Genomic DNA, 24,300 nt, shown 5'->3' on the forward strand with positions numbered 1-24,300 from the left:
TTTGGAGACTTAAGATGCTTGGGCTGGGTGACAAGGTGAACCTACCCGTGAGTCAGCTTGAGAGCCAGGGCTCAGGCTATTCTTGTTGCAGGACGGCAGCCAAGTAGTCGCTGGCAGCTTTTTACAGCAAATGTTTCACTGTGACGAATGCAGGTGGCTGAGCCAGTACAATAAGGAGTATGTGTTTCCCTGGGGTGGGAATGGCTATTTGGAGTAGCACAATCCGGGGTGGAACCTCTCCACAGTAGCTCCAAGCCTCTCTGTGGAAGTTTTACCACCAAAAGAGCAGCAGATAGGTCACACAGCTACAACCACCTTCAGCTACAAAAAGGTCAATCTATTTGCTTCCTTTATCCAAGGAAGCTGTGTATTTATGCTGTATAGTATCCTGGTCTGTAAAAGCTATTTTGTAAGCTCATTAGGTAATTCAGCACATTTTCCCAAACTCACTCTTTACAAATGCAAGGTACTCTGAGGTGTTTTGGGTTTTTTTCCTCCCCTTTTCTCCTCTCTCTTCCTTTTTGGAAGGACACTGTTGAAGCTTTGCATCAAGTGTATTAAATACAGGAGTTCTAACCTACCCTCTCACAGCACAAGAGAAGAAACGCTCCCTTGTGCTAGCCTGAGCCAAGGGCCATTCCTATTCTCAGCCTACTAACACCAGGCGGGAAGAAACTGAAGCAGGTTTATTTTCAGCGTAACAGCTCTGCGCTGTGGGAGGGATGCACCTGTGCAGCAATGATGATTATCCTCTTTACATCAAGCATAAGTCAAGATCATGGCATGGCATTTCAGAACATTATTCTACAATTTTACACTCAGATACGCTGTTCATGAGGCAAATTTTATCAGGATCCTAGAGTAAAGGCACTGAATGTCACAGCAATCACATCTGAGAAATTCAACATATAGAAAAACAGTTTACAGATGAAATTAAACCACAAGACCATAGAAAGAATTCAAACAATCAGTAAGAAAACCTCCCAAATGCTAAGGAGAACCATCCTCAGAAAGACCCATGGTCTTCAAGCCAAGACTGCCCCTACTTCCTTCTTTAGGCAGCTGAACCTTTCTTTCCTTCCTCTGCCTTTTAGATGCTTAAGTACCTTTTCTCTCAAGGGATCTGGAGCACAAGAGCTTACCGAGACATCCAGAATAACTGTATCTACAGCTCCTCAGGGTTTATCTTACATGCACTTATTGTTAAAAGCTAGTGCAAGGATTCTGGGCCCTCATTTCCCTCTCCTCCACCCCAGATTTCATTACCTCTTTTTACATATCTCTCTTTCTTTATCCTATGGCTATAATATCACTCTTAATGCAGCGATAGACATGCTGTTGGATCTGTTTCTGCATGGACCCCTTATTCCCGTAAGAGATTCCCAAAGTGCTTTTAAAGTTCCTTTACCTTCCCATAAAACAGTGGCATCTCACCCTTGCAACCAAACAAAAAACCCTAGAAGGCTCCAAGGAGAAGGGCAAGGTGATCCCAAAACTGAGAAATCCTGTAGGATCTAACTCACTAAACACAGCTCTTGCAGAGAACTGGCTTTATCTCCACACACAGGGCACCAAGGTGGACCTCATGCTAAATAAGCAGCTGTATCTGTTCAGTGCATGCATTGAGTTGATCAAACTAATGTAAATGGATCTGAGTCAGGCAGACCAGCCTGAAGGAAGCATATAGGTGGTGAGCCCAACACAGGGTATAAAACCTGAACACCACACACAGGTATTTTGAAGAGGGCAATGGTTTGAGCTGGCTTTGGCCCACATATTCCCTCATGGTGACACACGGTGTTGTGACAGTGAGCATATAGAGAGAGGCAATGGCAATCACACTGGTACTGTGATTGGACTGTGTATACCTTTGTATTAGTAAAATAAATAAATAAAAAGTTGCAGAGCACTAAAATAAAACTTCAAATTTTGCAGCTGAAGAAAAAAAGAGCTACTTTCTCCTCACAACTTACACTGGAACAGATCCAAAATCAGCAGAAATTATGATGTAACAGCAAGTCCTCACTGCTGCTGACAGTCAGGAAGCCGAGTGACAGTACACAAGAAATAGTCTTCTCTTTGAGAAGAGATGCACAAGGTTTAACAAATTTCGTAGTTTAGACATCTCAGCAAGAAAACAAGACTTACTGGAATTTTAACTAAGTTAACACTTCTCTTAGTCTCTCTTCTCCAGGAAGCACCTTGGGGCTAGGGGAAGAAGGCAGAGGGGTGTCCCACCACCACAGCAGCTCTCTAATGCCCTAATCCGTTGCATTTTTCAGATTTCGACAGCTCCATGGGAATTTTGATATTACTAACTATAACTTTCATCTTTCACATCCAGTACTTGACTCAAAAATTTCATTAACTTTTGTAAGATTCCTGCTGAGCTGGTTTTGAACCAGTGCTCTACAGAACTACTTGACATAGGGGAAAACATTTTTGATGGTCCTTCTAACCCTGCTTCCACCAGTGACACCCTCACCGCAGGTTACTGCCTCAGGCTTTGGAATAGACACTTCCTATTTTTATATACAAGGGCTGAAACAGGAGCTACACCATCAGAATACCTGCCAATAGTACAACGGGTTTTATGATTTCTTTCAGGCTTTAAGAATTTATCTATTTAAGGTTCTGCTGCATCGTCCCCATTTTTGCTGGCAGCCTGACTGTTTTCCCAAGGTAGTCGCTCAGGAAGTGTATGCGCTCACAGCACACGTCCCTCCACAGATGGTGTCAGCAAAACCTAATGCCCAGAAGGTCTGCCATTTCACTTGGGCCACTGTAGTTAAGAAATGAAACTTTTGCATTTGGCTGAGTCTTAAACCACGGGAGAGAAACCAAAAATATCCAAAATGTGAAAATGCACCGCAACACAAGTGCTTATCTCATTTATAGCTCTCTCTACATATCAGCTACAATATTACAGTGTCACAGCACAGTGAGCTACTAAAAGTTTGGCACCAAGTCATCCTACTTTTTCAACTCATAATACACAGAAATTTTAACAGCACAATCTCTCATGTGGTTTTTACATATCGGAGCAGCCTATGCTTGCAGATTTTTTTTTTAATTCTATAAGCTTCAGAGTTTCCTACTTTAAAACTAAATTCATTTCCAAGTATTACTCAATGAAGACAGCATCTAAAATCTTGAGTTCAGATTACATTCTTGCCCTCCCTCCCCACGCCAGAAATCGAGGTATTCAAAGACAACAACCATATGCAAAAATCAAGGCATGTCAATATTAAGTCAGTTAACACAGTCAGTTTAAATAGTTCTCCATAGGGACCAGCTACGTCCTCCACAGTCTCTGGCTAGACCTAACTCCTTACACACAGGTATCTGAGACCGTCTGAGCTGCCAGCAGATCGACCGTTTGGATGCAGAGCAGATGCTTGTAAGTCCTGTGCTATCCCGACCAGCTCTTACACCCAGGTAGCCTCGGGCATCTCACCGGGCACTAGACACCTCTACGTTCAGGTGACATCGGTGAGCCCTTAAGCCCAGACGGCTCCTTTTTCTGCTTTATTTCACTACCTCACAAGTACACTGATGGGAAGAATGAATTAAAGGTCAGGAAGCACTCGGATGCAGAAAAGGAGCATTTTGATGAACAAAATTTGTAGTGTTTTTAATCAGCAACTAAATGTTCAAAGCAAGTTATTAGACCTCAAATTTAGAAATACTGCACAAACAACACACATGAGCACATTCTCTCCTCTGTTATCTTCTTCTGTGTCCTCCAAGGAAAAGACACGGGGAAAAAGAAGCACATTTATTTTATGCACAGTGATTTATTATATCTGTTGCTATAATTAAAAACATAATTAAAAAGCAGAAACAATTAATAGTGCCTGCCATTGTCAGGATAAAAAAAAAGTAAAAGAAAACTTATTAATATACACCCATCTTAGCTATGGTCTAAACATAAAAAGCAAAGCTCCTTTGGTAAAAAGAAAGACTTTCTGAACTTGCCACAGACTCACTGAATTGGGTCTTGAGAATCAAAAAGTGAAGCAAGCAGCAGTAACTCATCCAAACTCCCAGAGCCTCAAAAACATACAATAAGGGCTGAATTGCACTTAAAAACAAAATAAAAAATGCACTGCTAGAAACAGGAAGCAACCGGCTGCAGGGGAAGTAGTGCCACCTGAACAGCTCTGAGGAGATGCAGTGACCCCAGCGGCGGAGGCTGGGCTGGATGTGCAAGTCTGAACTAGTCACTCCTGGCTCTATTGGTTGTCAAGGCAGCAATTTATCTTTCTTATCTTGGACACCTAACTTAGAAAGAGATGAATGGCCTGCTGGAGGTTATTTCTGCAAATTTAATGAAAACTTAGAGTAACTAACTCAAAAGAGGCATCTAATTTATTAGACAAATAAATCTGGCCAGAAGAATCAAACTTTGTGTCTACTGCTGGAGCACAACTCTTCTGCTATATGTTCTTCACAACAAGCATCAAAACAAAAGCTAAACATTCTGAAGCATAATACCTGCCTAATACTCAAAAATAACTGCAAGATAGCCTTTCAGTACGTCAGAGAATGAAATATAAACACTTGCTTTCTGTTTATATGCACACACACACAACCCAGGAAATCCCCTAAGGTTTGCTGCGTACCAAAGAAGCAGTCCTTGCAGTAAAAGGACTAAACTATTGCTTCACTGAACTATTCTGTCTCTGAGAACAGCTGGTTCACAGACAATCTTGCTCTGCACATACCTAAAGAACCAATGAATTATTTTACAGTTCTCCAGTTTGATAACTGAACTTGCTGGCTCACAAAGAAAAAAAAAAGAGATAGATAATATATCCATTAGAAATTATATATATATATGTACATACACACACACACACACACACACACATATACGGATGATGACAGGGAAACTACTACTTACACTTCTTTCACATCTACAGTCCTGGTGACAGATGCTAGAACAGATTTGGAAAGTGTGCAGAGGTGAGGTGGTGTTGAGGCAGGATGACAGAATTATGTCATCCATGGAAATAATCATCTCCAGGCACACTCAATACAGCAACTCACAGCTGACAGAACAAGTATAGCCACAAAGCGCTTGCATTCTATTCTAGCATCACCTATGTTACCATCAGAAAGGATGTCAATTAAGAATATTTCTCCATAAATACTACAATGGGATTGCAGTGCGAACAGACATTCTTGAATGTCTGTTATCTATGACTACTGATTTTGGAAATCGTTAAGAGGAAAAAAAATTTAAAAAATATATACATGGCAAAGCCAGAGATCATGAAACATCTCACCTATCATCCTCAACCTTTACCATCGACCCAAAGTTCAAGGCTCAACAAGTTATCAGACTATTGTTACAAACCCTCATTGCAAATTTCTAGTATTACAGTTTTGGACAGTGGGCCTTACGTGCAACACATACTTGAAAAGAATCATGAGGTACCCATTTTCCTATTTTAAGGGAGAAAAAAAAGAAATAACCTTTCACAATAATTTACTCAAAAAACGGAGGAACTTCAAAACATTACTAGTAAAATTGAAAAAAGCTTTCACAATCTCCCCTACCAAAACTATACTGATTCCCTCTCTACATAATCGACATATCAAATATTTACTTGTTAGTGGAAGCTCTCATTATTCCTTTATTATTCCTCCTAAAATGCTTACCATGACTAAATTTGTAACAGGACAGCAGCTGCAAATTCAGTCCTGTGTCTGGTACTACAGCATTTCTAAGAGAGCAACTGTGAAAGTTTAAGTGCAAAGTTTCAGTCACAGAACTTCTACTGATGAGCTACATGTCCTACTGACATATAGTGACTTTTCCTTCTGCTTACATACTGACAATTTTAACAGAAACAAAACAAAACATTTTAAATCCTCCTCAAATGGAGGAGAATAATAAATGCCTTGACATCAAAGGAAGACGACTGTGTCCACTGAATAACGCACACAATTGGAATACCTCCAAATTTCGGCTAATTGTAATGTTCTCAGCAAAAAATGCTATTTTTCACTGAAAAAAATGCCAGCCTAAGTTCCTATTCTCTGTAACTCAAATTTGCAGCAAACAGTATACAGTCACTTAACAGCAGCAATAATGTAACTACAGAATCACAGAACGGTTAAGGTTGGAAGGGACCTCTAGAGATCATCTAGTCCAACTCCCCTGCTCCAGCAGGGACACCTAGAGCATGTGGCACAGGGTCACATCCAGGCGGGTTTGGAAGATCTCCAGAGAAGGAGACTCCACAACCTCTCTGGGCAGCCTGTTCCAGGGCTCTGTCACCCCCACAGTGAGGAAGTTCTTCCTCACATGGAGGTGGAGCTTCCTGTGTTTCAACTTGTACCCATTACCCCTTGTCCTGTCACTGGCTACCACCGTGGCTGTAATTTTACAGTTTCCATTCTGTGACATTGAATGAGCACCATAAAAATAAACAATTCTCTTGTCTGGCACTGCTTCTCTTTTTTTTTTTTTTTTTTTTCCTCATCAATTTTAAAACCATACTTTCACATGTAGACATACAAAATCGAGGAAAAGAAAAATAATGCTCCCATTAACTTATCCAAATGGATATATCAAAAATCTACAGTTTGATTTCAAAAGTATCTATTACAGCACATAAAAAGGATAGTAAATATACACTGAAGTTCCAAAGGCAATACCAAAAGGGATAGAAAATACAAACATTACGGTTAAATTGAGGTTTCATAAACAAATTATCTGTAGCTGTTTACGGTTTAGTCTTTTGTGAAATTACAATATTTCTACACCACTCCTCACTTCACTTTGGGCACACACAACATCACAACCACTTTTAGTTAAAAAAACCCACAGTATTTAAAGTTGATACTAAATTATTAGCTTAATCTTAAGCTATTTTTTCTATTTCTTCCTGCTTAGGATATTGCCAGTGGAGAATGCAAGTGAACACCAGGAAATAATTAAACCTGCCTTCAAGTGCTTCTCTCAGGTGGGATGATATTACCTCCCTTTCAAAATAAGGAATTAAGCACAGCTAGATTCTGACTAAACGTGTCAAAAAGAGCAACATTAATTTTGAATGCCCAGCTTGAAACAACTGCACAGGTTTTTCCTCCGAGAAATCGGTACTTTCTCACAAACGCAGAACTCCGCATTGGAGAGCTGTGAGCTCCGCACTCAGGGAAACTCCAATTCTAGCAATCCTCAACTCTCTGCTTCTATCCCAACAGAACCAGGGGCTCGTTAATTCACACCAGGCACAGGAAAACATTTTTGATCTAATTTACCGAAAGATTAAACCTAAAGCACTTCCCTTTCCCCAGCTTTGTATCCTACTGACAAGCTGTAAGTGTTCAGTACAGGATTTTTTTAATTTTTTTTTTTTATTTTTTTTATTTGCCTTCATGCACGCTCAGATTGTGGGTAATGACAGTTCATATAAAGACAGAATCAATCCCTTACCGCTCAACTTTATGCACAAATATTCCTTTTATCTTCATTGGTTCCTTTAAGTTTCCACCAATTTTGCCTCCACAGAAAAAGTTGCTCATGAGGCAAGTCTCACATTCCTCTCCAAATAAGATTGCCCCCATCTCTTTGAGGAGACCAGTAACAAGATCAAGAGCCACCTTCTGTCCTTATTAAGTTAGTGGCCACTGGGAAGTTAAGGACAGCTATACGCTGGCGAGAGGAAATTTGGCTTTTGGGTTCTGAAGCCTGGTCAAAGAGCCACATAACTCGACATACTGATCGCACACACCAACTTTGTTCACACGGATTTGCTCAGATAATGGTCATTTTATTCACAGGCTCTCTCCTGAGCCAGGCATCATCCTGCTCTCCCCACAGCCAGCACAATTCTTTACCCATGTGATTTGGTTAACTTTGCATGTGTAATCACACCCCTATATCTGCTTCAGAGAAATCCGATCACTGTCTTTACATAATATAAACCCAGATCTCTGTGCTTACCTTACAAAATAGCACAGCAACATGTACCACCAAAACAGTGGATCTTGGCTGTTTAAGACAGGAGCTGGTATAGAGAAAACTCAGTGCATCAGGATAAAGTCAGCAGGTAAGCTCTTAACTTCTGCTTTCCGATTCCTAGGAAGGACAGGACTACTTGACTGAGTTAGGACAGGTCTTGTTACCTCATCATATCAACTGGGAAAAGGCAGGATTTGCAATGCTAACTTGAGCAACACTATTTTCCTTACTTTGAAGGCACTGCTCCAGTCAGGAGGAGCTGCACTGAAACTTGTTTTCTATATCTCATTATCAAACAGAGAATCTTCTTCAAACATTATTCTCTAGCACTTCGGATAATAAGTATCTGTCAGTAACAGCTGGAAACCTATAAACTGAATAGTAAGAGGAGTCTTTTTACTCATTTTAGTCATTTTTATTTGGATGAATTCTGATAAACCTCTTTCTGCAGCTGTTGAAATCATACGTACTTCACAAGCCTCTCAAGAAATGGTGGCTTCCAATCTGCCTTGAAAAACAAGCCTGGTTTCTGCCTCTAAAATCATGACCAGAGGATGTGAAACACCCTGCACATTTTCAAAGCGACAAATAAATGCAGTATTTGCATAATTGCTCAATATATAACATGGTGTACAAAAATCAGAATTCAAATCAAAGTCTGTATTCATGAACATCAGCATCTCTCTGCAGTTTCCTAGCCAGGTAATGGAGCCCTCATCTCTTCCTTCATTTGGAGTCACTCCACTTGTTAAAATACCCACAGTGACAAGGAAAGGGAGTGACTCACTGAGCCTAAGAGGTGGCATCCCTGGGAGACAGTGCCAACTCTAAAGAAATTGGACTATTTACAGAAGGAAGAATAGCATTAAAAGAAGAAATTCTATATATTACAGATTAGGAGACAAACCAATCCAGAAGACGGAAAACATGATTCAAATCCCTGTGGCCAGAAGTGTATCCACTTACCGATATGGAAATAGTCCAGCCCCTGAACTAAGGGCTGCAAGGGGAAAACACTTTCACCAGATTTCTCCTTACTTTTAAAGGCTTTGAAGAAAGCAAACACTTTGCATGAGATCAAACAAAAGACTTCACATCAAATTTAGTTTCTTTTCGTTGTTGTTGTTTTAGCTAACAAATCCAGAAGTTTTTAAAAAGTAGCTGCATTCAATCACTCTTGGACAACAACAATTACAGTATTCACGCAGTCTCTCCAGCAGCCCTGTCACATCAATTCTTTCTAATCGTGCTGGCCGTTGCAGCCAAATCTGACAGAGAACCCGAGGTCTCGAAGACACCGAGTCCCCTTGAGCTGCACAGCGACTGGCAGCGGGGCAGAAGCAAAACACACAGATGGGCACTGCGTAAAAGGGGAACAACTCGACTCTCATCCCTGCAGAGCGGCAGCCGCACAGCTGAAGCACAGGCGGCACCAGGACTGCAACAGAGCTCACGATGCTGCAAACACGCAGGAAGCACCTGAGAAGCAGGAAGCTCCTCCAGCAAGAGCTGCTCAGATGCACTCACGTGCTTACAGGTAAAACAGGTAAAACATCTCCAGAGAGAGATGCATGATAAAACTAATCCTGTTACGTTGCATGCTTAATGGTCTGGGAACGCACTCATCCAGCCACCAAGCCTCACATGCATGTTACAAGCTACGCTGCAAATGCCTGTTCATACCTTTATACTCACTCTTCTACCCAAACGCACAAACACCTCCAGGACTAAAGTCACCACATCCAAGACCATGCACTTGCAATTTTGAAACTCAGATGTAATTTACTCTGCACTGCATTTAGCTTAACGAACTCTTAATTGTCTTTCTTTTGTCTTTTTGCAGAATTAGTGCCACATCTGCATCACATCACCAAGTCCTCCATCATCTTGTGTTCTCTTCTATAATGATGGAGCCTGAACAACATAGATCTGCAAAGCATCTGTCCTCATTCGCTCTTTCTCCTCCTCCTTTTAGGATCACTTTTCTTAAGCTCTCCCAGCTTTCAGGGCCTTCTGTTTGCCCTCTGCCCTCCTTCATAGCACAACAGCAGCAGACATCCAAGGTACCCAACACCTTCCTTTCAAGGAATAGCTACATGGAATAGGATTGTTCCCTACAAAAAAAAAAGACTGAGGAGATTTTTAACTGATCTATTCAGTCACGAGTGACATTAAGGTGATAAAAAGGCATTTGTTGTTCAATGTGTCTGAATTAGCAACTTAAGAAAAGACTGTTTCCCCCACCATACAATAAAGTTGTGGGATACCTTTCTTCTGGATTTGTTGCTGCTGACATTTTACATGGGCTCAAAAAACAACTGCATAGATTAATGGAAGAAAACAATTATTTGAAACAAAGAAAATATCCAGCTGTGAAAACTGCTGAGCCTCAGAAAGTCAAAACTGGGAGAATATTTTGAGGAATCATCCCTGCATATTTGTCCCACTCTCAGTCTCCTAGACAGACTCTAGTATTAGATGTGTTCAGAAACAGAGAGAAACTCAGGAGAGAAACTTTGATCTACAAAGGACAGAGCAGGATCGAGATCGACTGCAGACATTGAACAAGGGAAGTTGGGCATGGGGAAGCGCTCGGCTTAAGCTTCTTGGATTTGCCACAAAGTTCGCTCAAAATTTCTGCGTAAAATGAAGAGCTCATTCACCATAACAGTAACTCCTACCAAAAAGATCTCCATTTTTGAAAGTGTAATAACGGTAACTTCAGTCTTCCAGACAGTCAGACTGAATTATACATTCACATTTGCTTTACAAAAAAGAAATTTAACAGTGCAATGTATTTAATTTTATCACCACTACTAACTTCCAAGTAAAACATTTAAGAAAAATGGAACTGAGCATCATACACTGTAGACTGCAAAAATGGAGACACACACACACAAAAAAAGTGAAATAAAACAAGTAGAATATGTTCTAGAACTGACTTTTTAAATGATCACACCTGTACTATCCAAAGTGCCAAATAGATGACTCAAACTATCCCCATAAAAAAGTAACAAATCCAAAACTGTCACCTTTCCATACTATACTTGCATCATGTGCGAACAGGCTTTAGGTATCGCAGCTTCTTAATTAAGTCATCATATACCCAGAACAACTGCCCCGAGTGTAACAGCACAGCTATTACTTCATTCGGGAGCTGTTCTTTTTCAGCTCTGAAGTGAATCTTATGCTACTTGAATATCTTCTTCAGAAAAAAAAAAAAAAAAAAAAAAGTGTGTGTGTGTATATACATATTTTTTTCCCCAATTGTAAATATGAAACAAGCACATACAATACTTACTATTTTTCCAACAAATCTATGTCATACTGACCCAAAGGGAAGCCAAGTTTTGTGCATTCTGCTTCAGGGGAAAGCAAACAAACAAGAAAAACCCACTCATTTTCCTTTTAAGCACTTCTTGAAAGCATCCTCTCTTGGCTCTACTGAATGACTTCCACAGTGCGCCAGAAGCAACCCAAAGGGAAGCCTCCAAGCACGATCAAAGCAAGCCCCTCAAAGCCTCAAAGCAGTCAATTCCTTCACACACAGGGCCAAGTCAAGTTAAAAAATTGCATTGTAATTTCTTCTTATACCTATTGGTACATTCTCTTTTGCACTTGCAACTCCATTCCTAAGGATTTTCTACGCCGCAGTTCAGGATGCTTTTATCTTGGGTATAGTCAATAATCCACACGACAGCTCTAGAAATCTTGCTAAAAACATTTGATCTTTATTTTCTCCCAGTTTAAACTAACATCAATGGACTATATCTTTCTTTTCAGGAAATATGCTAGCCTACAAAATCTAAAAACATGCTTGTCATTTTATTTATTTAGTATTTCCGTTTCATTTGTACTATGACGACTACTTTATTCAGCAACTGTTTCTAGTTATTACAAAAGCAATAATAAAGGTAAAAAATGCAAAGATAGAGTTTACACATTATAGTAACTAATGCCCTTTCACCAGCTATGACTAAATTTCAGTTACCAGTGAAACTATCCTAAAAAAAGAACTATTAAAAATCTTCCTAAACGTCTTATGCAAAATGTGAGCACCTTTGCATTAAAGTACTAACTGAACACACGTGTGCTAAAGTTAGGAAACTAAACTTGAAGTAAGATGGGCCTTTTTGAAGACACCATCACACCCAAGTAAGAGAGGAAAAAATGCCTGGGGTAAAAAAGGTCATCAGGACAGGAGATTGAGCCCATAGAAGAAAACACTCTTTTGCCTACAGTCCAGATTCCAGTTTAATACTGCTTTAGGCGAAACGCTTATAAAAAAATAAAGTTTTGGGGAGTAGAGCAAAGTTTTAAAAATCAAAATGCCTATATCCTGTTCTTATATTTTTACCACAATACATAAATAAAAGGTTAGACTAAGTCATGCTATTTTATGTCATTTGCAGATACTTCACAAGGCATTTGAGATGCATGAACTAACATCATTAGTTTTACTTGGACACTCTACTGTGAATTAAATCTCTCTTCAGCTATCACTTTGTTCTGAAGAATCAGAATAAATGCAAATATACACACTGGGGGGATGCATTTCAGATAGCCTGCTAAATAAAGTAAAGGTAATTTAATATGTACTGCTGGTATATCATGTTTTCCATAATTGGGAAATACATTACACCACAATAACTTTTACACTGTATACCAGGACAGCTCACAGTAGCATAAACATATAAAGTGATTATGTCGGGATAAATTTGATAAGAGGTATTCTTCCTGTGTAGACTAAACTGCTGGTTCATTGGCCAACAGGAATGTCATGGAGTTCAAAAAGATGACAGCAGAGTTTGCAACAGAGCCAGTTCTCAGAGACTTAGAGTGAAACGCTGAGGTGCGAGGGGCTCAGGTGGAAGCAACAGAAATCCCATTGGACCTAAGTGAAAAAAGAACCTTCCCAAGGCAGGGCTAAGCACTGGAGCAGGCCACGTGCCCATCCTCAATGCTCACACAGAGGAGGCCTTTAGCCAGCTGAGCCAACTCGGGACGTAGTCCCATTTTACACCAGGTGGTAGGACCAGTATGACCTCCACAGAGGCCCTGCTCCAACCTCAGCTTTACTACAAAAGCTAAACCTGCAATCTTTGTAAGAAGCGATGCCTCAAAACACTTTCCTGCAGGATTTTGGTGTGTTCTTTCTGCTAATGATACTTAAAAGTTGATTTATTGAGGGTGAACTAAGTAATATGGTTGAAAGGCTGTATTTTTAGTAGTCTAAGTATAATTTTAATCATTTTTAATCACCTAATTTAGCTTATCAGCTGTACTCATGAAGGAGACAATTAATAATTCTCAATTCATGCTGTAAAATCTCATTTTATCACCATACAAAAACAGCACTGAACCATAAAACTACAAAATGAAACTTGAGAATATTATTAATTGATATTCTGTTATTAAAGCAGGTCTTCCATATCAGTGTCAGAAACCGGGACTACTTCTGCTTCAAGACACTCATAATAATTTGAGGAAGAACAGAAGCTTAACAGCTCCAGCGTCTGCTGACTCAGAGAGCCAAATGCTAAGCAAACATCTTAACTTTTATCTGTGGGTTTTTTTTTTTTTTTTTTTTTTTTTTTAAGAATTATATCACCAGCCCCCAAATCTCCCAAAACAGCTGCTGTCATGGGAACTGTTCTTACGAAAGTAGCTCTAACTAAAAAAATCTTATCTTTTGGAGGCAACCCACTCACAACCCATCCTAACCATCAAAAAAGGAAAGAAAAAAAAAGAATCAAAGAAACAAAAAAAATAAGAAGTTACAACCCCCTCAAAAGACAAGGAAGGAAAGATGAGTACTCATTACTGAAACAAAAAGTATGTGTTTAACTGAAGATGCTAAGCGGAAAATTATTTGATTTGCAGCTGTAGCCATGTATTCTTAAATCACACAAATACACCTATTATACAACTTTAACAGAACATAGCAAGTTTTTAGGCATAGAGAGAAGCTATTAAAAAAAAAAAGTTTATTTTTATAACAGGCCTTTGTACACATCATTAAAACTAGATTTATAGTCTACTGGCAAAAGATCCCTGAAAGTAAAAAAAAATGTGAAGAGAAACATACTTATGCAATGTAGAGGAACACATGTTAAAACTCATACATTTTATTTCAATTACATATTTGAAAAATCTGGGGAATGTCAGCAGATCAGTAGTCATAGATTTGTCAGCAAGGACCAAAAAACATAACTGGTTCCAGCTACGGAGAGACAAATATTTTTTAAAATGAAAAATACTACTGTATCCTTCAATTTGATCTCAATTTCATTGAGAGGTATTTCCATGTAGGAATTCATGCACGTGTACCTGGAACACATGCACTTTAGCAGTATGATCCAGACGCTGACCGACAGGTATCTGCAGATCTGTGGGACATAAGGAGATCAGCCAAAAGACTGCAGAACAAAGCTGGCTATCGGTAGCTGTAGTTAAAACATGAGATCAGAAGTATGTTTTAGTCACCATTAAAAAAAATGCTTGAAGCTTCAAAGCTTCACTAGAGCACTTTGGCAAAGTTACTAATACCTGAAAGACCAGTTTTCACAGAGAAAACATGTGCTGCTTTTACAGAAGTTCAGATGTGACATTAAAAAAAAAAAAAAAGGAAAAAATCAGACTTGTAAGCTAAACAATATTAAATCTGATGCAGAAAAAAGGACTTCTTTGACAAATCAAAGGACAATTTGAAAGGCTGTGCAGCTAAACAGAAGAAGAAAGAAACAAGCAAAACAGACAAACTGCAAAGGAAGTTGCTGTAATTAACACCAAGCACGACCAGCTCACAGACAAGAAACTTCAACAACAAAAGTGGGAAGAAACAGCTTTTATCATTGCTGCTACAGAACACAGAAATGTGGAAAGACACCAGGAAACACTTCTTGTGCATGCCTTACCAAAACATTGGTAGTAGCAAGGAAAGACAAAAGGAAGTTTGTCAGGGAGCTCCTTAACTGCTAAACTTTATTCTCACATTCTATGGTTTAATTAGTATTTTCTGTTCAGTATTTTAGTTGTGCCCTCATTTTAGTGAGGAAGATAAAGGACTTGAAATCAGGGCTCTAAATTCATCAAAACAGAGGATGAAAACCACCAAAGTAGAGGATAAATGAGAGGAACAGTGTCTTCCTTCATCTGCTTTCTGAATTATGCTGTAATCCAAGCTTACAATTCCATTAATTCGCTTCCATTTAATAAAAATCGCAGAATTGTGAACGAAAATGACTTTTTTTTTCCCCTAGTCAGTCCCTGAGGGGGAGGGGAAGGGGGGGCGGAAATCAATGTATCACAAAAGTTTAATTGCAAGTGTCTACTAGTTATTAGTACTGCAGACTAAAAACACGTTTTTTTATTTTGATGATCAAACAACAGTAGAATACATATTCTTCTGAATGCAACACATTTAAAAAAGTTACACCTAACAGCACGATTAGGTTAAAAACTCAAACATGACCTAAGAAAACAGAAAAGAGTGAAGAAAGGGGCTGTGTCCACAACCACAATAAGCATTAACTATGAACTGCTGTAATAAATGTGACAAAGGCTGAAAACTCGGGTGGATCGGCAAAACTCAACATGTCAAGAATAGAAAACATTCAAAATGCTTCTGCTGACACATGTTCATCCCGCAGACTCTCACAGCCAATCATTCAAAATAAGCTGGGAAATGTGCAACAAATATTTCAAGCTACCTTCCCACTGAGAGATTTAGAGTCCTCAATATAAATAAAAATAGAAAATGACTTTATTGAATGACCCAAAGCTGTTTTGAAATCTTTTCACAGTACACTTTCATTTTGAAGAATAACTGACTTCCAGGCAAACCCAAACTGATTTAGCTTTTGAATATCAGGTAAAATATTAAGCACACACATTGATACAGTCACGTTCTTTGATGAACTTGCTTGTGATCAGGTTTAATTTTTGCAGCTATGAAAATCAAGAACTTCAAGTTGTTTATTAAACTAGCTGAACTGCAGCTCTCAAGTCTATCATAATTATGTCTATGACACAGGGGTATATCTGCGTATTATACATCATATGTGAATTAAAAAAACTGAGCAAGTTTTCAAAGCCAAGAATGATGACTGCGTTCATTACACACTTTCAAAAATGTGCAGCTTGGCAGATCACATTTTTATATAAGGCTCCTCTCAGCATTCCCGAGCAGCAAAACACTTCCACATGAGACGGGCCTCATTCAGAAATCACTAATCTGCAAAAAGTGCAAATCTTGAAAATTACCCACTCTTCTGCTTCACAGACTCTTCTTTCCTTCTCTCCCTTCCTGTTAAAGGGATGCCTAAGCACGTGCAGGCAATGTCAACTAAAAAGCACAAGGTGTTCCAAGTAGTTGACAAAAGCGGTACCTCTTTGATGTTTCCAACCTAAACAGTAATTCAGAATGAAACACTTCTGCTCTGTGTTTAAAACTTTATTGATACAATATCACAATTTAACAAATAAAGGAGACGTTACAAAACTACCCAGGAAACTTAACTGCCCCGATGCCTTTGAAAGTCTCTCCACCATCGGCTGCAACTCTGATGGTGATTACAGCAGTATCACTCAAAAGAAAGAGGGGTAAATATTCTCCCTAAGAGCATCTCTGTCCCATCAAGCAATAGCACCATTCTACCAGTTAAAGTGTTATTTTCCCCATTCACTATACTGTCCATATGAGATACCAGTGAGAATTAAATAAGTGCTTGTTTTCCTAAAATAGAAAAACAATATTTTAACTCACCTGGTGAGGATTCTGGACAGTACATATTTATAGTCCATGTTTTAATGGCATCTCCTCATCTATGTCTATAAAATCACTTAAATATTGTGATAAACACATCAGTTGTTTTTAATAGTAAAAGAACATAAGAGAATTAAACTTCAGCAGATTACAAGCAATTTTAACGTAGGGCTACAGAAGAGAGACGTGGAGACAAGCATGCCTGCCAGCGTCCAAGAGCCAAACTTTTCCAGCTAACATGCAGAGATGCAGCTGCAGGCAAGACACTCTCACTACCCCCAAACTTTGCTGAGACAGCCTTGCCACAAGTGGCACTGCTCTAACACAGCAGGTGCCAGTAACAGCTCCAGCAGCCGCAAAGTGCTGGGCAGTATCCGCGCATGCTTCACTCTCCGAGACGATCTGATATTCCATAATTTGTAACAGGCCACAGCACTCTGACATACAAAAGCCACAGTGATAAAAAGAAGGCTTTATTTTTTCATCTATGGCAATTTATTAAAGTGCTGTGGAGCTATAAGCTGTCAGTACTGTTTCTCACTCACATTTCCTTGGGAAAATGCTGGCAGCCTGTCTTAAAATGAATTCTATGTCTGAGCCCAAGCCAGAGCAGCAGCTGCTGCAGCACTAAGAATATCTTGGATGTGTCCAAGCACACGTGCCGATCTCTTCTGTCTTTCCTCAACAGCCCTTACCCAGACACGCAGTCCAAGCAGCTCATGGTCCTCTGGAGCACTACGTGAGGCAAAGAGCAGGGAAAAAAAAAAAAGCCAACTCAGCCACACTCCCCAGATACTGTTCCCTGTCAAACACACGTAGATATGTTAGTCCGTCTGCTAACCTGGAGCAAGCCTTCTCTTGCTCTCAGCCAACCTCACTGCTTCCATTTCTGATCCCTGTGCTACATTTCTTGGAGGGTTCAAACCGACGCCACTCTAAGAGTCCCCATCTCACTTCAATGACTACCAGCATTATAAAAACTACACAAGCCAGCAACACGTTTTCTAATGAGCGCAAAGCAGCTCGCTCAAGGGTTTCATGTCAGATTTAGAGTTGTCAATTCTTCCTCTAGTCTGACACCTCATGACTATGCACTTTATTAACTATGTATGTATGTGATTAAAAACACTTACATACTATTTATACATCCCCATACTGCCTTTCCTTCATTAGAATTATCTTTAACGGAATTAAATATACTCTTTTTATTCACATATCCCTCCACTCCCCCACCCCCCCCACCAAAAAAAGAAAGTTAGAAAACGTCCTTCTCATCAAAATATGAACATAGGACTATAGTAGACTTTAACAAACCAAGCATTAAATACTTAACTGATGTGCATCACACTTGCAAATTTAACATTTCTAGTAGCACTTCTATCTGTTAAATTAAGCTTCAGGATGTCTTTGTATCACTACAGACTCCTACACGCACTGTTTACAACAAGATGTAGAGTAGTATTTTAGTAAACGTGTGTTTTTTTAGTACAAACGACAAGAGTAGCTCACTACAAACTCTCCAACTCCCAGCCCCTCCGCCTGTAGCTCAGGAGATGCACAATTTGGCTCTGGGCAGAGCCAAAGGAGCTCACGAGAGCCTTGTACGCAGTTCAGGAGTGCGTGGCCCCCATTAAGAGCTCTCTCCTGGGACCTCCTTCACCCCTATCTACATACCTACTCCAGATTCCCCAAATTTCCACTTTATAGGTGGAACAAGTTGTCTAGTTAATAATTTAAATCCCCAGGAACATCACTTCATAAGAGCTGCTGACAACTAGGAAAAAGAGGACTTACTAAAAACATCCCTTCCTTCGTTATCGCACTCTTCCACGGGGAAGTTCATCTGACCTTGTGGGTAAAAGCCAGCAGTAATCAAGGATGCCGCTGTCCCATCCTGCTCAAGCCTTTCTCTCAAATCTCCATCAAGACTACATTTTTAAACTTTTCCTTCTATGCTGTCATAGTTAGAAGCCAAAATCGTAAGAGGGAAGAAGTAAATCTGCCCAAAGTGGTGAATTACAGATGTGTAACACGCATTTAGCTCATTTTGATAACAATAATCAATTAGTTCATGAGTAGACAAACATATCAAGCTACAGAATTCAGAAGGTATTTTTACCTTAGAGATAATAAGATTTCTCAATATAAGATCAAAAATCATGAGGTCAAAAAGGGACAGAAAGAAGGAAACTACTCCCTCACCGAGCCAAATACAGTGAATGTAAATAACACCTGACCTTGAAATGCTTGGAATAATTCCTAGCTTCCAGCAGTTTTAAAGCCAGCAGCTGCATTCCACCATGAAGCTCTGCAGTCGGTGGATCTAAGCCTACCTGGTTCTAACTGGTATTTTAACCCACTTACATATTTCTGCTCCACAACATTATGTGACAATTGAGTTCCCCAATTTAATTACACATTGCTTGAGTAGATACTTAAATTTTCATCAAGCAGTGTGCTTGATTCAATTCACTGTGTGGTCTAAATCTTGCACTATGAAAAATAGCTATTCTTGTTTTCTAATCCTCATTTCTCTGAGATCTATGGATTTTATAGACCTCTATCACTTGTCCTCTTATTCTTCTGTTTTTCCAAACTAAAGACTTTAATCCTTACCAGCAGGATGTCCATACCTCTGATCCAATGTCTCTCCTTTTTCACAGTGTATGAAACTTTTGCTTGCTGTATTGGGATGTTTACATTAGCGCACATTGTTCAAGATTTCAATACATCGTCAAAATATATAAAGAATAAAATAATTTGGTAGGACATTTTGTCTTTCTGAATACCTAACAGTTCTGTGTCCCCTGCCCTTTTCTAAAGTAACATCAACCCAAGAGCTCATTGCTGTTTATACTGACTTGCAGTGTATTCCCTCCACATGCATCATTTGGCTTTCATCAAACCTGAACTGTGCTCGCCATCCAAAAACACTAAGCTCTGGTCTCCTAACACTGCTCTGCAGCTACACAACTAGTTTAGATTTTACTAACTGAGGTTATACATACCAGCAAACTATGACACCAAAACGCTATTATTCCTTCAGGCTATTACTCCATATGAAAAAGTCTTAGATCCACAGCTGAAATTCACAGGTAACTTTCTTCCATCATGAAGCAACTATCTGTTTCTTTGTCTTATTTCTTATTTTGTATCCAAATATCCACAGAATAACTTTGCACCCTCAACAAGAAAATTTAAGAAATTTTGATCAAAGTCCCTAGTCTTTTTCCTTTTTTGAAAATTCATTGATTGATTCAAAGAGCAACCCTATCCTAGCTACGTGGTCACTGACCCCTTCAAACAATTCTGAAAAGGTCCACAACGACCGATTTCATTCTTCAGAGTTAAGGAAGTTTGCCATTTCCTCCATTACACTTGTTCAAGGGACTGATAATCCTCCTTGTAGGAGGGTTATCAATTTTACCTGTATGGTTTGACTTACTGACCTTTAGTTTTACAGATAGCACAGAAGTAAAACAGTGCTGAATTACCTATCTTCTATTTTTCTTTTACCAATAATATCTTAAATTAACAGATTAAAATACTGTTGCTGGCAAGGATGCATGAAATGCTCTGGTGGAACAGGCTTATGGCTAACGTAGTCCCGTGTTCTGCCTTTGACAGCAGAGAGGATCTTTAGGAAGAGTTTAAGAGCTGGGCCACCTGCTCACAAGCAGCAGACTGGGTTTACAAGAGGATACATCGCTTGCCATTTCCTTTAGAATTCTGTTCATAAGCTTACTGTACACAAAAATTACATAATTTCCTTTTAGCCTGCTGATACAATTCGCCCCTACAATAAATTTGTCCCTACACCTTCACCATCACTCCGTAAAAATACTTTGTTTCCTACTTTGAAACAAGAATCATACTAGCTTAGTAAGCGCTTCCTCCTTCCAGCGTTGCAGGACTCATCGAGCAACAACACTGCAGGAGATTTGGAGTACAACGGCTCAGCTGTCCTCTTACCTACTGCCCTCAGATGAAGTAGATTTTCCACCTTCAGCTTTCTCTTCTGCAGTTTAAGGAGTTCCCAACATGTTAATCTCCCAGAAAAGAGTGACTCCATCTTAGCTCCCCCATCCTGTTCCATCTTGTTTATCCTTCTATGTATCTTTTTAACTCTTAAGTATATCCATATCATAGTTTCCTGAAATCCTGGGAAGATTCTATACAAGCAAATCTCATAAACCACATAGGCAAGTCATTACAGGACTGTCATAAATCTCAAAAGAGCTACATCTCCCCTGTGAACCACTGGGTTATCCCTGCACCCAGGGGACGTGTTTTAAGCAGGCTGGGCTTGTTTCATATGTAGGGATGAAAAACAGCTGATCTTGCCAAAGAACCCCCAGCAAAGGGACACGAAAGCAAAGGGCTTCATCTTGCAGGATCCTCGAACTAGCTACTTTCCTGAATTCCTGCTGTGTTCTGAGAAGCTGGTGTTAGGTCAGTTCCTTTGGCATTTCCCTGAATTTCTAAGCATACACCTACTCCTGTTTTACAGCTTGCAGATGGCTGGTCCTAGAAGAAAAGTTAGTTAGGACAAACTCATCTTAAATCTAAAGCTAACCATTATGCAATACATAACTACTTCCATCCACGCTAAAGACAGTTTGGTACACACAAGAAGAAAGCCTAGAAATTCTAGGCTAGATTGTCAGCACTTTCTCACACGTCGCAAAACTCTCATGTTTCTACATAACCAATGAAATTCTGTTACTTCATCGCTAGCAATTATTTGCCATAGTGGGAACATTATTTACACAGTCTTCAAAAACATGCAAAATTCACAAGACTACATGGTTATAGTGGAGGGGAAGGGGAGACTGCCTTAGGTCTGCTAATTTTTACAGCATCATATACTGCAAGAAAACCAACCTGTACTACCTGGCAAGGAACTTGCTTGTAGTTTTTAGCTACACAAACAGTTTTTGGCTATTTAGCTGGACTAAGAAATTCCTCAGGTATGCAGCTTGCAAGTTTTGCTCTCCCACATTTAGAGACCAGTCAGTCACCACAGCAGGAATCAGTGGCCCAGGCTAGCCCTCCTGTAGACATTGTTCATTCACACTCCCAAATGCCAATAAACTCCCAAGTTCTGCAGGGGCCTAGGATGCTGAAGACCTCCTTGACTGCCTTCCTATTCTCCTATGAAACGTTATTTGGAGGCTTGCCAAAAACAAACAAAAGGAAGTTTTGAGAAGTGCTCACAGCTTGAGAAAGAGGGTGCACTGTGCAGTCCTGTGGGGCTTTGTGTGCAATAGATAGTTGCTAGAGCGCTTGGAGTTGTAGAAAATGTATGAAATGTTGTAGAAAGGTGTATTCAATAATTGTAGAAAATGTATGAAATGTTGTAGAAAGGTGTATTCAATAATTTAGGGTCCATTTAGGTCTATACATTAATGGCAGCTTTGGAAAATTTGTTCCAAAATTCAATACTGTGGCAGTATGAAAAGAGACTTCGCTCTTCCCCTCAGTTCTCCCCTCCATAAATGTTTAGTAATTAAAAGAGAGTTAATACAAAACTTCCCCCCCAAAACAATATTTTTCACCACACCCTATTTAATCTCTAAAGATCGCATTTGGGCAAACAGCAGCTAAGATAAAGTATGCTACATAATGAAAAGAACTAACCTCAAAAACTGTGCAGAATTTAAGACAACACAAGGATATCTCCTCCTCTTCAGAAAAACTGCAAACTACAGGGGTCTTCTATCAATTTTCATTAAATATTCCCTTTTCCTGCTTCACCTCGACCCACAAAAAAAGAAAAAAAAAAAAAAAAAAAGGAAAAAAAAAGCCAGCAGCATATGTTCTCAGCACTGTGACTGTTAAATTTACTACATAGGGACACTGCCTCCAAAAAGTTCTTTAAATACATAACTGATATAGTGAAACAAATCAAAAAAGCAAATGATACAATTTTCTAGGCAACTTGATAATAATATTAACTGTTTGAAAAAAAAAGTACACTGTACTGCATTGACAACGTCACTGCTTTACTTAGAAAAAAAGAAAAAAAGCCACTATTCAGAGGCGTAACAAAACTAATTGCAAAAATTCACATAATCAAGTGTTTATGGTAAGTTTTCTTACCTTTAAAGATCTACAAAAGTTATGGCAATTGAATCAAAATAGGCAGGACCTCACAAGCTAGCAGCTTTGTAACTATGGAGCAACAGTTTCTTAATCTGTTCCAGTCGTTTCTGTGGGGACAGACTAAACCAGTTTCAGATAAACCCAGCTTCAACTTCTGCACTAAGAGGCAAACCACCTGACACAAGGAGACACCAACACTGGAAAGAAACTGCTCCTGAACATGACCTAACTGAGAGCCCAGCTCAGAAACGCACCTTAAATAACACACCTGAAGACTCCCTTGCACATGCATTAAAGGACTTCAGGACGTGGCACTAGCAAGAAAAGGACAGCAGAGCCACACGCAAAAGCGAAACGCTGATAGAGTTGATGCTGTTAAAGTTAATATTTCTGATGCACTTTTTTTTTTCTTCCCTCCCCCTCACCTCACTTCCCTCAGAAGCAGAGGGTCCTTTTCCCTTTCCTTCAGGAGATCCTTCCCAAAGCACCTAAGCCAGGACACGTGTCCAGCAGACGGGATCGTCAGCCTGATCACCTGCCAGTACCCTTACTTCTTCCCTGCCATTTTCTAAGATTAATGAGTGATTAACAGCCATTAATAACATCCGTCCCGGAGGGAGAAGGGCACCCCGGGCAGAGTAACAGGGAGCGCTTCAGATGCGCCTCGTATCTGCAAGCAGCTTGGCCTGGGCGCTCATTAAATTGAAAGCAATTTAAAGTTGCACGATAAAGTTTGGAATACACAACAGAAAGCAGGAAAGCTTAAGTCACTGTTGCTTTTAAGGAAAGCCCTCTCCTTTCTGGAGAGGAAAGAGCATGGGGAAAGGGTTTCCTAGCTTCTACTAGGAAAAATAACGTCAGTAATGAAGGTTGTTCCTATGGACCCACAGGCAGGGAGCACAGGACTGCACTGAACTTCACACAGCCCCGACACAGAAACAGCGTTCTTGAAGAATGTGATGCACTTACCCAAGAAACAGCCCTAAAGACACTAATATTTTGACAGACGAGGTATAAATGGGTGTAAAACTGTATCCCCCCCAAACACCCGCCGGAAATAACGACGCTCCTTTCCCAGCGGTGCCGTCCGCATGAGACGCGCGACAAGCACAACCAGCGCCCCTCTCCCTTACCCCCCACCCCCCAAAAATTAAAAGACAAAAATAAATCACTAAATAATAAGGAACAGACGGATCCCGGGGCTGTCCCCGCGCCGCGCGTGGCGAGGAGGCCGCGGCGCCGCTTACCAGCCGGCCTCGCAGAGCGCGGCCCGCGCCCCGCCGGCCATGGCGCCGCCGCCGCCTCCCGCCGCTCCGCGCCGCCCAGCGGGGCCCGCTCCTTCCGCCGCTCCGCGGGCGGCGGGCCCGGCCAGCGCTCCGCCGCACCGGGAAGCGGGAGGCAAGGAGGGACGCGCGGAGGTGGCGGCGCGCGCGGGGACGAACAAAGCCCG

At 40.2% G+C, this 24,300-nt stretch overlaps 1 protein-coding gene across 1 annotated transcript in view; it reads right to left on the reverse strand.

Annotated features, from left to right (window-relative positions):
- TDRD3 (tudor domain containing 3) overlaps positions 1-24,197 on the reverse strand; it is a 93,874-nt gene extending 69,677 nt beyond the window's left edge. Inside the window, exon 1 of the mRNA XM_088530533.1 lies at positions 24,098-24,197. Within this exon, the coding sequence (XP_088386659.1) occupies positions 24,098-24,138 (41 nt within the window). The 5' untranslated portion in view covers positions 24,139-24,197. The remainder of the gene's footprint in view (positions 1-24,097) is intronic.
- Between the last annotated feature and the right edge of the window lie 103 nt (positions 24,198-24,300).

The sequence above is a fragment of the Tinamus guttatus genome, unplaced genomic scaffold (assembly GCF_059628265.1).
Source record: "Tinamus guttatus ecotype Peru unplaced genomic scaffold, ASM5962826v1 Tinamus_guttatus_pri_ptg000381l, whole genome shotgun sequence".
In the NCBI taxonomy this organism is placed as follows: Eukaryota; Metazoa; Chordata; class Aves; order Tinamiformes; family Tinamidae; genus Tinamus; species Tinamus guttatus.